General features: G+C 46.1%; 1 protein-coding gene and 1 long non-coding RNA gene across 7 annotated transcripts in view; one reads left to right on the plus strand and one right to left on the minus strand.

The window, feature by feature from the left end:
* LOC140730941 (scavenger receptor class B member 1-like) overlaps positions 1-5,568 on the minus strand; it is a 64,237-nt gene extending 58,669 nt beyond the window's left edge. The window contains exons 1-2 of one of the 5 annotated variants that reach the window (XM_073052035.1): positions 5,440-5,568; positions 3,511-3,671 (exon numbers count right to left, since the gene is read on the minus strand). In XM_073052035.1, the coding sequence (XP_072908136.1) occupies positions 3,511-3,624 (114 nt within the window). In that variant the 5' untranslated portion in view covers positions 3,625-3,671; positions 5,440-5,568. Of the gene's footprint in view, positions 1-3,510; positions 3,672-4,639; positions 4,659-4,729; positions 4,751-4,937; positions 5,405-5,439 lie in introns of those variants that run through there. The other 4 variants (XM_073052034.1, XM_073052033.1, XM_073052037.1 and 1 more) reach the window with 4 other exon arrangements.
* LOC140730942 (uncharacterized) lies at positions 3,239-13,083 on the plus strand. Of its 2 annotated transcripts, XR_012099704.1 has the most exons (6): positions 3,239-3,419; positions 4,660-4,836; positions 8,944-9,120; positions 9,530-9,612; positions 10,231-10,572; positions 11,866-13,083. It is a non-coding gene; the product is annotated as an uncharacterized lncRNA (long non-coding RNA). The 2 variants fall into 2 exon arrangements; XR_012099705.1 differs by lacking the exon at positions 10,231-10,572.
* Positions 13,084-15,357: the final 2,274 nt, after the last annotated feature.

Genomic DNA, 15,357 nt, shown 5'->3' on the forward strand with positions numbered 1-15,357 from the left:
GAAGGCAAGGCTGTGGATGTTGTCTACACAGACTTTAGCAAGGCCCTTGACGAGGACCCGCATCGGAAGCTGGTCAAGTTCAGTCACTTGGTTTTCAAGATGAGGTAGTAAATTGGATTAGACATTGGCTTTGTGGGAGAAGCCAGAGAGTGGCAGTAGATGGAGGCCATTCTGACAGGAAGCCCGTGACTAGTGTTCTGCCACTAGTGCACAGGGATCCCCTACTGCTTCTCGTCTATATCAACGATCTGGATGATAATATGGCTAACTGGATCAACAAATTTGCAGATGACAAGATCACTATCACGGCTTGCAGTGGGATCAGGCCCAGCTGGAAAAATGGGCTGAAAACCGGCAGATGGAATTTCATGCAGACAAGTGTGAGGCTTTGCATTTCGGCAGGACTAACCAGGGTAGGTCTTACACAGTGAACGCTACGGCACCAAGGAGTGTGGTCGAACAAAGGATCTGGGAATAGAGGTCCATAATTCATTGAAATTAGCATCATAGATAAATTATAAGGACACTCAGTCCTCGTTTATTGTCATTTAGTAATGCATGCATTAAGGAATGATACAATGTTCCTCCAGTATAATATCACAGAAACACAAGACAGACCAAGACTAACTGACAAAAACCACATAATTATAACATATGGTTACAACAGTGCAAAGCAATGCCATAATTTGATACGAGCAGACCACGGGCACGGTAAAAAAGTCTCAAAGTCCCCGACAGCCCATCATCTCACGCAGACGGTAGAAGGAAGAAAAACTCTTCCTGCCATGAACCTCCAGCGCCGCAGCTTGCCGATACAGCACTTTGGGAGCCCCGACCACAGCCAACTCCGAGTCCGTCCGAAACTTCGAGCCTCCGACCCGCCCTCCGACACCGAGCACCATCTCTGCAGAGCGCTTCAACCCCGGCCACCAAGCAACAGGCAAAGCCGAGGATTCGGGGCCTTCCTCCCGGAGATTTCTCGATCGCACAGTAGCAGCGAAATAGGCATTTCAGAAGTTTCACCAGATGTTCCTCCGTGCTTCTCACGTCCGTCCCCATCAAATCAGGATCGTGCACGGCCCCTACTTGACAGATTACAGATATTCATCCCGGAGTGGCCGCTGTGCGCTGTGTCGTGCCACCATCTTCTCTTCTTCCATAAGAAAGGTTTAGGCACCTAGGCCTTCCTTCATAACTCAAAGTTGAGTATTGGAGATAGGATGTTATGTTGAAGCTGTAATAAGGCTTCGTTTGGAGTACTGTGTTTGTATTTTTGGTCACCTACCTATAGGAAAGATGTAAATAAGCTTGAAAGAGGACAGAGAACATTTACAAGGATGTTGTAGGGTGTGGAGGAGCTGAGCTTTTGGGAAAGATTGACTAGGCTAGGGCTGTATTCTTTAGGGTGTAGAAGATTGAGGGGAGATTTGATAGAGGTATATAAAATTATGGGTGGTATAGAAAGGTTAGATACAAACAGGCTTTTTCCACTGAAGTTGGGCGAAACGACAACTAGAGGTCCAGGGTTAAGGGTGAGGGAACTTCACTCAGTCAGGGGACGAGCTGCCAGAGCAAGTGGTGCATGCGAGCTCAATTTCAGCATTTAAGGTGGGAGTAGCAGTTTAAATGGTTTGGCATAGACTGAATAGCCCAAAGGGCCTTCTCTATGGCTAATTTATCCCAGCCTATCGGACAGGAGTAAACAGGCCTCAGGAAAGCTCACTGCTCTCATTGACTACTACACATCAATACTCTCAAACCGTGAGAGCTATTAAAGGCTTTTTGAAAAATTATGTGGACCCCTGGAGAGATGGGAAACAGTGAAAATAAAAATAGGGAAAGTTAGGTAGCAGAACTAGACTTGGTAACCAATGACAACACTGAAGCCAGAAGCAATTCACGTTGACAGTATGTTAAACCAGAAATTAAAACTAAACCAATTACCCACAGCAAGCAGCGAACTCCCACAGACACTAAGCATAGTGGGAGAAAAGCTGAATAAAATTACAAATTAGAACCTGGAACTCAAGATGAACCGAGGGAAGACTCGACAGCAAAACTCACCGCCTCCACATGGCGCTGTAGAACGAGCGGAGTTGACGGGGAGAAGCCCGGTGCCGGCAGCAGTGAGCAACAGACTGGCCAGGGCACGGGGCCGGGGCCGAGGCCGGGCATTCGCAGTCCACAGTGCTCTAACTAACCATTATCCGGAAAAGCCGCAGAATCTAGCGGGGGAAATGACGTTCGGCTCCCTCCTGTCACTAGGCTCACGCTCCCAAACTTTGTCAATGCCCAGACCCGCCCCACCCCCAGGACCAGGCAAAACCCTCACCCTCCCTGCACCACCTGCCCTGCAAATATCAGCTGCCATCTCAGGGTGAGAGAAACAACCCCACGGGTGGGGATAGAATCACTGGGCCAGGTGGACGGTGGAATAGTTGGGAGGAACTTTTCTACGGGTCTAAAGTCATCTTAGTCCATCAGAAAGGGGTTCCCAGTGCCCCAGGAAACTCCGTATTGTTTTCCAGTACACACCCTTAAAGTTGTTCTAGCCAGGGGTGGCAATGGGGACAAGCTCCCACTACTTATTAAATGCTCCCAATGGTGTGCACCTCAAATAGCCTCTGACAACCAAGTCCAGCTGGATACTCTGTCCATTGTCTATGCCTCTCAATCTTACAAACTTCTATCAGATCTCCTCAGCCTCTGCTGTTCCAGAGAAAACAGCCCCAGTTTATCCAGCCTCTGGCGATAGTACATGCCCTCTAAACCAGGCAGCACCCTCTCCAAAGCCTCAACATCCTTCCTATAGAGGGGCAACCAGAACTGTACGCAATACTCCAGATGTGGCCTAACCAGAGTTTTATAAATCTGTAACATAACCCCTCCACATTTCAGCTCAATGCCTCGACTAATAAAAGCAAGCATTCTATAAACCTTCTTTGCCACCTTATCGACCCGTGTAGCCACTTTCCAGGAACTGTGAACTTGGATCCCGAGATCTTTCTGCTTCGCAACACCTTTAAGGATCTTGCCCGTAACGGAGTCCTTGTATTTGCCGTACCGAAGTGCGACACCTCACATTTATCTGGGTTAAACTCCATCTGCCATTTCTCAGCCCGTAGCTACAACTGATCTGTATCACGCTGTATTTTTCCCCTGTCTTCCCCACTGTCCACAACTCCAACAACCTCGGCGTCATCCGCAAGCTTACTAACGCACCCTTCCACATTTCCATCCAGGTCGTTTACATCCATCACAAACAGCAAAGGTCCCAGCGCAGATCCCAACAGAACGCCGCTAACTACAGACCTGCTCCTCCTAGACAGTGACCGCGCCGATGCCGGCAGCAATTCGCGTGGCCAGCAAGTTAAACCAGAAATGAAAATTCCTGCATGGAGCAGCCAACTCTTACTCAGGTCAGTATACCGCTTTCACGGGGAAAGCAGCTGAATGAGATTACAGAAATTAAATTCTAGAATTTAAGACGAACAGACAGGAAAAACTCACCGCCTTCACCTGGCGCCGCACGATGTGCGGAATCCCGAGGAGGAGCCCTGTGCCGGCGGCAGCGAGAAGCAGCCCGGCCACAGCCAGGGCCCAGGGCCGGTTCAGGGCATTCATAGTCCGCAGCGCCTCGCCAATCGCTATCCGGAGAACAACCTATTAATCTATCGGGAGAAAGAACATTCAAATCACTACTGTCACTGGGCTCCTGTTCCCGAACTTTATCAATGGCCCGACCCGCCCCACCCCCAGGACTCCAGGCAAAAACCTCACCCTCCGCCCTCGTTTCCCTCCCCCCCACAGGCCCGGAGATGTAGGTGGAGGCAAGTGGTGCATGCAAATTCGATTTCAACGTTTAAACTGGGAGTAGGCAGTTTAAATGGTTTCGCACTGGCTAGATGGGCCGAACGGCCTGCTTCTGCTGTACTTTTCTGACTTGATTTGCCCTAGTCCATCGGAAAGGGGCAAACAGGAGCTCCCAATGCCTCAGTGAACTTCATACTCTTTTCCATTAACTAGTACATACCAAAGCTGGCAGACCCTGGGGGTTAATTAGAACATGGAGTACAGCACAGTAACAGGCCATTCGGCCCACAATGTTGCGCCGAACCAGGTTTTTAAAAAAATCAAAAACACCCAAACATTAATCCGTCCTACCCACACCATGTCCACATCCCTCGTCCTTGCATCCAATTGCCTATCCAAACGCCTCTTAAAAGCGCCGGTGTATTTGCATCTACATCACACCAGGAGTGCATTCCAGGCGTCCCACTGACCCTCACACTCCCTCTGAACCTACCCCTCTCACCTTCATTGTATGCCCTCTGCTATTAGACACTTTAATCCCGGGAAACAGAAACTCTCTGTCCACTCCATGCCCCATAACCTCTATCAGATCTCTCCTCAGCCTCCAGTGCTCCAAAACAACCCAAGTTTATCCAGACAGCACACACAAAATGCTGGTGGAACACAGCAGGCCAGGCAGCATCTATAGGAGAAGCACTGTCGACGTTTCGGGCCCAGATCTCCCCTCAGGAAGGTCTTCGTCGAGTCACGCTGTATTTTTCCCCTGTCTTCCCCACTGTCCACAACTCCAACAACCTCGGCGTCATCCGCAAACTTACTAACGCACCCTTCCACATTTCCATCCAGGTCGTTTACATCCATCACAAACAGCAAAGGTCCCAGCGCAGATCCCAACAGAACGCCGCTAACTACAGACCTGCTCCTCCTAGACAGTGACCGCGCCGATGCCGGCAGCAATTCGCGTGGCCAGCAAGTTAAACCAGAAATGAAAATTCCTGCATGGAGCAGCCAACTCTTACTCAGGTCAGTATACCGCTTTCACGGGGAAAGCAGCTGAATGAGATTACAGAAATTAAATTCTAGAATTTAAGACGAACTGAGAGAAGGCTGACAGCAAAACTCACCGCCTTTACCTGGGGCTGTAACGCGCAGAAGCCCGGTGCCGGCGGCAGGGAACAACAGACCGGCCCCGGCCAGAGCCAGAGCCAGGGGCCGGGCATGCATAGTCCGCAGCGCTCTGCTAACCACTATCCGGAAAATCCGCAGAATCTGCGTTAATCTGTAGTGGAAACGACAGGCAGCTCCCGGCTAGTCCAGGGCTCCAGGCTAAAACCTCACCCTCCACCCCCCGCCCTGCCAATGTCAGCTACCGTCTCGGGTTAAGGGAAAGCACCCCATGGGGACGAATCACTGGGCCAGGTGGAGGGTGGAATAGTTGGGAAGGAAAGCGAAGAGAGGCGGTAGGGGGGAGGTGAATGGGTAGGTGGAGGAGGGGGGAGAGATATATGTGAGCTCCAAAAGTGAGGAAACTTTGTGGGGAGGCTAACTAGATGAGAGAGAATCCGCTGAGCCCATCGGGTCTGTTCACGTGACATCAGATGACGTGCGAGATCATGTGACACCCACCTGCTTTCTTGTTAATGAGCGGCTGCTAAAGTCCCGGGGTTGTGATTTACCCTGTCTTCTGTATACTGGTTTCTACCATGCCTGAATATTTCTCGTCGTTTCTTCGGGAATATAATACAACAAAGCCTTTTTAGGCCTTGACCTACCACAGATTTCACTTGCGCTAAGTTTTTCTTTTAAGTATCAGGTTTAATCCAGCTCAGACCTGTAGAAGGGCCTCTGACCGATACGTCCACTGTCTATTCTTTTCCATAGATGCTGCCTGACTTGTGTTCCTCCAGCATTTCTCGTGTGCTGTCGTGAAATTTGTTGTTTTGCAGCACAGTAATTTAAAAAAAAACTATGAATTCTAATAAGTCTTGCTGAGCAGAGAAACTTTGGGATCCGAGTTCATAGCTTCTTGAAAGTGGCTGCACAGATTGATCAGGTGATTAAGAAGGCTTATGGAATGCTTGCTGTTATTAGTCGAGGCATTAAGTTCAAATGTGGAGGGGCTACTTTGCAAAAGGTCTGATGAGGCCACATCTGTGGTACTGCATACAGTTCTGGTTGTCGCATGAGAGGAAAGGTGTTGGGGCTTTGGAGAGGGTGCGGAAAGAGATTTACCAGGATGCCGCCTGGTTTAGAGGGCGTGTGCTGTCACGAGAGGCTGAATAAATTTGAGCTGTTTTCTCTGGGCCAGCGGAGGTTGAGGGGAGATCTGATAGAGGTTTATAAGATTATGAGAGGCACCAACAGAGTGGACAGGGGGTATCTGCTTCCCAGGGTTGAGTTGTCTAAAATCAGAGGGCATATATTCAAGGTGAGAGAGGATAGGTTCAAGGGGGATGTGAGGGGTAGATCTTTTACTCAGAGGGTGGCGGATGCCTGGAATGAGCTACCTGGTGTGGTGGTAGAGATAAATACATTAGAGGCTTTTAAGAGATGTTTGGATAGGCTCATGGATGTGAGGGAGATGGAGGAACATGGTGTAGGTAGGTGGGATTAGTGTTCAGGTGTTTTTGATTTGCTTTTTAGCTAGCTCAGCACAACATTGTGGGCCGAATGGCCTGCTCCTGTGCTGTATTGTGCTATGCTCTACATTCTAATGTTCTAAATACTGATAAAGTTGGGGGGAAAAAAAGTAAGTTTGACAAATGTTCCTCAAGTTACTCTTTGTGTCAATTATTAAGACCAGAGAAAGGGAGACATGGAAGCCTACTGCTTAGCGTAACACTGTTACGGCGCCCGCAGCCACCAGTCAGGGCTAAATTACCACCGCTGCCTGTAAGGAGTTTGTACATTCGCTCCGAGTGAGTTTCCTATAATGTCTCCTCCCACATTCCAAAGATGTAGGGTTAGGTTTAGTGAGCTTTGGCTATGTTAAGTTGGTGAGGGAAACACGGTGACACTTATTTACTGCCCAGCACAATCACGCCGAATTGATTTGACACAACTCATTTCACTTTATGTATTTATATAGGACCCTGGTCAGACCCCACTTGGAGTACTGTGCTCAGTTCTGGTCGCCTCACTACAGGAAGGATGTGGAAGCCATAGAAAGGGTGCAGAGGAGATTTACAAGGATGTTGCCTGGATTGGGGAGCATGCCTCATGAAAATAGGTTGAGTGAACTCGTCCTTTTCTTCTTGGAGCAACAGAGGATGAGAGGTGACCTGATAGAGGTGTATAAGATTATGAGAGGCATTGATCGTGTGGATAGTCAGAGGCTTTTTCCCAGGGCTGAAATGGTTGCCACAAGAGGACACAGGTTTAAGGTGCTGGGGAGTAGGTACAGAGGAGATGTCAGGGGTAAGTTTTTTACTCAGAGAATGGTGAGTGCGTGGAATGGGCTGCTGGCAATGGTGGTGGAGGCAGATACGATAGGGTATTTTAAGAGGCTTTTAGATAGGTACATGGAGCTTAGTAAAATAGAGGGCTATAGGTAAGCTTAGTAATTTCTGAGGTAGGGACATGTTCAGCACAACTTTGTGGCTGTAGGTTTTCTATGTTTCTAATGTACATCTGACAAATGAAGATAATCTTTTCTCCTTTTCTCAGCTCCTCCATCTCTGCCATATCTGCTCTCAGGATGAGTCTTTTCATTCCAGAACAACTCCTTCGAAGAAAGGGACTTCCATTCCTCCATCATCAACGTTGCCCTCGCCCACGTCTTCCATTTCATGCCCATCTGCCCTCACCCCATCCTCCCGCCACCCTAGAAGATAGGGTTCCTCTTGTCCTCACCTACCACCCCACCAGCCTCCATGTTCAGTACATAATTCTCCATTACTTCCACCATCTCCAACGGGATCCCACCACCAAGCACATCTTTCCCTCCCCCCCCCCCCCCCACTTTCTGCTTTCCACAGAGATTGCTCCCTATGCAACTCCCTTGTCCTCCCCATTGATCTGCCTCCTGGCACTTATCCTTGCAAGCGGAACAAGTGCTACACCTGCCCCTCCATCTCCTCCCTCACTATCATTCAGGGCCACAAACGGTCCTTCCAGGTGGGGCAAGCAACACTGCATCTGCGAGTCTGTTGGGATCACCTCCTGTATCTCGGTGAGAGCCGACGTGGATTGGGAGAGCGCTTCGCCGGGCACCTTCGCTCTATCCGCCAGAATATCCCCCCATTTCAGTTCTACTTCCTGTTCCCACTCCGACATATCAGTCCACAAAGATGAGGCCGCACGCAGGTTGGAGGAGCAACATCTTATATTCCATCTGGGTAGCCCCCAACCTGATGGCATGAACATTGGTTTCTTGAACTTCCAGTAATTGACCCACCATCCTCTCCTCCACTCTCCACTCATTTCCCTCTCTCACTATCTCCTTACCTGCCTATCACCTCCCTCTGGCACTCCTCCCTCATCCCTTCCTTCCATGGTCTTCTACCCTCTCCTATCAGATTCCCCCTTCTCCAGCCTTTTATCTCTTACATCAATCAACTTCACAGCTGTTTACTTCAACCCTCCTCCTCTCCCGGTTCCACCTACCACCTTGTACTTCTTCCTCCCCTCCTCCCACCTTCTTACCCCGGCTTCTTTTCCTTTCCAGTCCTGATGAAGGGTGAAACGCCTGAAGCGTTGAATGTTGACTCTTTTCTACAGACGCTGCCTGGCCTGCTGAGTTCCTCCAGCATTTTGTGTGGGTTGCTCTGGATTTCCAGCATCGGCAGATTGTCTTGTGTTTGTGAAAGCTAATCTTTTTCTCTCTTTAAAAAGAATGATGATATTGGGTGCTAGAACACAGTATTCATTTGAGGCCTTGGATGAAAAGTAGATAATAGTCGTTTCCCGTAAGGAAATGAAATTATGATTGTAAAATAATGGAAACGATGGAGCTGGGTTCTGTGCCTAGTTTCCACTATCTATCTGCCTGGCACATCCTCTCCCACCAAAAAACTGTCCTTTCTGCATACGTGTATCAAGTGTTTTCTCAGAAATAAGATATTTTGTTCACTACCTGCCACGCACTTATCAGTTATTAATTATTTCTAATTTTTCCACCCTCCTGCCCAGACACAAGATGCTGAAGGACAAATAGCTTTGCTGTTACATCAGCTGAATTCACGCACGGACCAAAAGATGAGAAGACTGCAGTCAGCACCATTCGATGCCTATTCAAGATGTCTCAGAAGTTAAACAATGTAACATTCTGAATGCTGGGTGGTATGAAATCACAGATATCCAAAGAATGTGAGACCCCATGTGCATAGCTAATGATACACAGTTCAATGCATGTTAGTTAAGGGGGTAAAGAATTGCCCTTTGATAGAGCGCTATTTCCGTTCCATGCATGCCTCCGGGATTTCTATCCATGAAATGGAAATTCTGTAAAAGTTCTTCATTTTCAGTATTCTGTGAATGGGGTTGTGTGATTGGTTTTGACAGAGTTAATAGGGATGAACTGTGGTAGAGAGCCAGTAAGCCACATTTAAAGAGTTGTACGCAAGGCTGCGGGAATGCAAACAAAGTGTGGATAGTTGGTGAGCATTTTCAAAAGGATTAGCTCGGACACAAATGGTGTCATTTTCTGAATAAACGCCGAGATACTGGTTACATTTTCTTTTGTGACTAATGGATTCCTTTCTATTTTATGTTTCAGATGGGGGTGGGCAGCCAATGAATTTCCTATCGACTCTAAACATAATTCTGTCAGGAGAAACTAACCAGACTCAGTCCTGCAAGGTGAATATACAGGAACGTAAGAATATAGTCAAGTTTTCCAAAGGCCAAATTTCTACCTGTAGTGTTGTTGCCTACCAGCCTGAGCCCATCTAAAGTACCGTGTAACCCTCTCTGGCACATATACATAGCTATTTTATAAAACTGTCAGGGTTTTATGTTCTGCTGCCACACAAAAGAGAACAAGTTTCATGCTATATAAAATGATAATGTAATGTAATATATGTACCTGATTTTGATGTAGGTTTCTATTGTGGGCTGGGGGTCTGAAAGGAGCAGAGAGAGGAAATCATGTTTGGGGAAAAGGGGAAGGGAGCGGGAAGCACCAGAGAGACATTCTGCGATGATCAATAAAACAATTGTTTGGAATCAAATGACCTTGCCTGGTGTCTCGGGGCTGGGTGTGTCTGCACCCTAGCCACCCCCAGCCCCGAGGTACTCTTCCTCTACCGTCTGTCCCGCGGCGCTCCACCCTCCCTCACCATTCCCAACGACCTTTGCTCCCGCCAGATTTACAAACTCACTCCCCGCTCCACGTTGACGAATACAGTCCCGTGCAAAAAGTCTTAGTCGTTGGTGTGCACAAAGTATTTATGTTTTCTGTTACTTCCCTCTGTTCAGCACATTTGCAGAAGCAGGTGTGTGATAAGGACCCAGAGGATCATCAGGGACTCCAGCCACCCCAACCACAAAGTTTTTCAGCTGCTTCCATCTGGCAAACAGTACCACAACAGTAAGACCAGGACCAACAGGCTATGGGACAGCTTCTTTCACCAGGCCATCATAATTTATTAATACGTATTCATCTGATTGCATATCTGACTACATACATGTATACAAACCACTTATGTGTACAATTTTAGTGTTTGGGCAATATCCTCCCACAATTCCCCTTCTTATTTCTGTGCATTGTGACAGAGATGCAACATGAAGATTTTCACTTCCTTGGATGTAAGAACTAAAGTAAGTACAAACGCAAATACAATCTGACGTTGAAATTAAGTGCAGTCCCTGTGGAATCAGGGAGATCATAAGCTCAAAAGGCCCAATGAACAGTTAGTGTCAGGACCCTGAACTGTGTTGATGTCGAGGGATCTTGGGGTGCGAGTCCTTTGTTCCCTGAACAAGACAGCACAGGTTGATAGGATGGTAAAGGCATGCGTGCCTTTATTACTCGAGAGACTGAGTTATATGGGGCAAGGCTTCGAAGGTACAACATCAAATACACGTTAACACGGAGGACTTAGCAGGGCTTTGACTCTGCAAACTGTGAGAGTTCTTGACATGATTCATTGATGTTCTGAAGCTTCTGCTTGGCCAAAGTGACTAGTCATCCAACTCAGGATCATGGAAAGGTTATACTACTGATCTACTTTCTCCCTAACATCCTGATCTTGAGCTTCCTGCTGGAATTGCCAATGACACCAAAGTTGGTGTTGTTGTTGATCGTGTAGAAGATCATGATTACAGTGGATAGGATGCAGAGGGCTGGGTAATAAATTCAATCTGGAAATGTGTGAAGTACTTTGGAAGGTTGGACCTGAAGGCAGAGTACCAGGTGAATGGCAGAATTTTTAGCAGTGTGTAAGAACAGAGGAATCTTGGAGGCCAGGTCCATTTATTCTTCAAAGTTGCTATGCAAGATGATAGGATAGTTAGGAAGCTCTATAGTGTGTTGGCCTTCATCTGTATGGGAATTCAATGCAAGAGCCATGATCAGCTCTGGTTAGACCACACGGAGTATTGTGTTTAGATCTGGCCAACTCATTACAGGAAGGATGTGGAAGTCAGATTTGCCTGGATTGGAGAATACGTCTTATGAGGGAAGTGTGGGTGAGCTGGGGCTTTTCCATTTGCAGTGAAGAGGATGAGAAGTGACCTGATAGAGTTGTATAAGATTATGAGAGGCACAGATGGAGTGGACAGACGGCACCTTTTCCCTAGGGTGACAAAGGCACCCTATCAGAGGACAGGCTTTTGAGATTAGTGGAAGAAAATTTAGGGGTGATGAGAGTCTAAGTGTTCGAAATGTATTGCCGGGGGGGTGGAGGGTGAGGCTGATACACCAGGGGCATTTGAGAGAATCTTAGATACGCACATGGATGTAAGAAAAATGGATGGTGATGTGCGAGGGGATGATTATATTGATAGTGGATAAAAGGTTGGCACAGTACATGCTGTTCTACTGACAGTAAACACAGAAATGTCTGACAAAGCGCCTCCGTATTGAAATTTTGGCTCTTCCTCTTCCCACAGATGTGGCCTGACGTATTCAGCATTTCCTGTTTCTCTGTGCTAAATTGTCAGAAAGTGCTGATATGGCATGGTACGTCACACAGCTTTCACAGAGAGAGCAGCGAAACTGATGTCTCAGTTTCCCTTTCACCATCCACACTGCCGAGCCACCTCCATATTTTACCTGTTTCAATAAGATCACCTCTCATCTAGAACAGAATCAATTTCAGTAACTTGCATCAAGCACTGAACGGAACAAAATATTGACTACAAGTGAAGCACGTTTCCACCTAAAGGCTTAATGAAATCAGATTTCATTGGAACTTTCAATTCATAATCGGACTTGGGCACAAACAGGACTAAATCGTTAGCTGTTGGGGAATTGCAGAGCTATGAAAATAAATTTGGCATCTCTTTCAAAGAGCTAGCAAAAGCATATGGGCTCAATGGTTTCCCTCTGCAGGAAGACTCGGCGATACAAAATTGGAAAAAAACTTATCTCGACCACTGCATAGAAGTAAATATTACTGAAGTTTAAAAATAAAGAGTTGCTGAGAGTTAGGAGATAATTTTAGGTTTTCAATGGTTAAGAAGAGTAACTCCAGGGATTTTGTCATAGTGCAAGACAGATTTCATGCGTTCTATACTGTTTCCAAGGATCAAAGCTGTGTACTGGACAGAATAGAGTGTATCAATTGATTTGCCTGTGAAAGTATTTGTTATTACATAGTCTCAAGATTGCTTTGTTAAACATTATTTTTTAAATATATAATGATGTAATATGGGCCACAGAGCCTGAGGATTTTTTTAAAATTGGTACCTCAAACTCTTTAAAGAATATTTTCCTGGATTTCACTACTTTTCAAAATGGACAACTTGTATGGGTCGTGCTTAACTATTACTGACCCCTTGGTAAATTTCATTACATTTAGTTAGGCTAATCAATTTTAGACCAATAAACAAGAGGAAAAGTACAGACAGAATCAGATACTTACCACTGATTGAATGAAAGCTCAAAATGGATGTCTTCCAGATCACTCACTATACCAGATAAAATATCAGATAATGAAGATCTCAGCAATGGCTGTGGCCACACGTGATCAAGGCGTTGGTGTGGTGTGTGCACACTTACACAAAATAGATGTAAATTATGTTAAGTTATGAAAATCCTCAAAGGCCAAGAACGTTGAATCAATTCTGCTCATCAAGTTGATTATAAGTAGATTGTAAAGGACAGTGCATAAGGAAAGCAAAATTAAACATTTGCCTGTTTTCCACTAACTTGCTCACTTTGTTTATGATATCATCTCAGTTCTTCGCACATGTTATTAAATTAGTAATCTTGCTTCAAGAAAAATGCTGATCCACTAATTTGATTGTCTAGCTTCAGATATAGACAGATCACACAACTAAAGTAGTAAAACATGTTGCAACTCTTACAACTATTAAGAGCTGGAGCAGGCAATGCAGACCTTGTTTATAATCCAGTATACATACATTTTGAGGGAAAGCATTCCAAAGATTTACAATCCTTTTAAAGAGTTTGTTTAAAGTTCTAAATAGCCTATGACCTATTCTAAGACCATAGACACAAAAGATTCTCCACATGCTGAAAATCTTAACCAATATACACACACACAAACAATGGTGGAGGAACTCAGCAGGTCAGGGAGTGTCTATGGGAGGAAATAAACAAACAACATTTCAGAGAATTTATCCCAAGACCATAAATAGAAAAAAAAGCCTCTCTATTTTTTAATCTTTCTGTAAAATTACCTTAGATTTCTTCTAAATTCCAGTTAGTATACTTCAATCCTAGAAGTATGGAGGTAGATGGAGCTTAGAAAAATAGAGGGCTATGAGCTAGGGAAATTCCAGGCAGTCTCTAGAGTAGGTTACATGGTCAGCACAACATTGTGGGCCGAAGGGCCTGTGATGTGCTGTAAACTTCTATGTTCTATGTTCATCTTGCTCATTTCTGGTAAGTACTGGTCCAATCTAGTCAATCTCATAAGACAACCCTGTCATCTTTGGCATCAGCCTTGTGGCCTTTCTGAACTGCCTCCATCTCTAAATACGAAATTTTCGAGGATGTAACCAGGAAGTTAGACGGGGGTGATCCAGTGGATGTAGTGTACCTCGATTTTCAGAAGGCATTTGATAAGGTCCCACATAGGAGAGTGGTGGGTAAAATCAAAGCTCATGGCATTGGGGGGGAAGACATTGACATGGATAGAAAACTGGTTGGCAGATAGAAAGCAAAGGGTAGCAGTGAATGGGTGTTTCTTGGAATGGCAGGAGGTGACTAGTGGGGTGCCACAGGGTTCGGTATTGGGACCACAGCTGTTTACAATTTACGTCAACGATTTGGATGAAGGCATTGAGAATAACATCAGCAAATTTGCTGATGATACTAAGCTGGGTGGCAGTGTGACATGTGATGAGGATGTTAGGAGAATTCAGGGTGACTTGGATAGGCTGGGTGAGTGGGCAGATACTTGGCAGATGACGTTTAATGTGAATAAGTGTGAGGTTATCCACGTTGGGAGTAAGAACAGGAAGGCAGATTATTATCTGAATGGTGTAGAGTTAGGTAAGGGAGAAATACAAAGAGATCTAGGAGTCCTTGTTCATCAGTCACTGAAGGTGAATGAGCAAGTGCAGCAGGCAGTGAAGAAGGCTAATGGAATGTTGGCCTTTATTACAAAGGGAATTGAGTACAAGAGCAAGGAAATCCTCTTGCATTTGTACAGAGCCCTGGTGAGACCACACCTGGTATATTGTGTACAGTTTTGGTCTCCAGGGTTAAGGAAGGACATCCTGGCTGTAGAGGAAGTGCAGCGTAGATTCACGAGGTTAATTCCTGGGATGTCTGGACTGTCTTACGCAGAGAAGTTAGAGAGACTGGGCTTGTACACGCTGGAATTAAGGAGATTGAGAGGGGATCTGATTGAAACATATAAGATTATTAAGGGATTGGACAAGATAGAGGCAGGAAATATGTTCCAGATGCTGGGAGATTCCAGTACCAGAGGGCATGGTTTGAGAATAAGGGGTAGGTCATTTAGGACAGAGTTAAGGAAAAACTTCTTCTCCCAGAGAGTTGTGAGGGTCTGGAATGCACTGCCTCGGAAGGTAGTGGAGGCCAATTCTCTGGATGCTTTCAAGAAGGAGCTAGATAGGTACTTATGGATAGGGGAATCAAGGGATATGGGGACAAGGCGGGAACCGGGTATTGATAGTAGTTGATCAGCCATGATCTCAAAATGGCGGTGCAGGCTCGAAGGGCCGAATGGTCTACTTCTGCACCTATTGTCTATTGAAAACTAAAACAGTACGTAAGGTATAGGAAAGGTAAGGCACAGAGTCAACTGTACTTCCTTAGAAGGTTGGCGTCATTCAATGTCTGTAGTGAGATGCTGAAGATGTTCTATAGGTCAGTTGTGGAGAGCGCCCTCTTCTTTGTGGTGGCGTGTTGGGGAGGAAGCATTAAGAAGAGGGACGCCTCACGTC

This window comes from Hemitrygon akajei, chromosome 7, assembly GCF_048418815.1.
Source record: "Hemitrygon akajei chromosome 7, sHemAka1.3, whole genome shotgun sequence".
Classification (NCBI taxonomy): Eukaryota; Metazoa; Chordata; class Chondrichthyes; order Myliobatiformes; family Dasyatidae; genus Hemitrygon; species Hemitrygon akajei.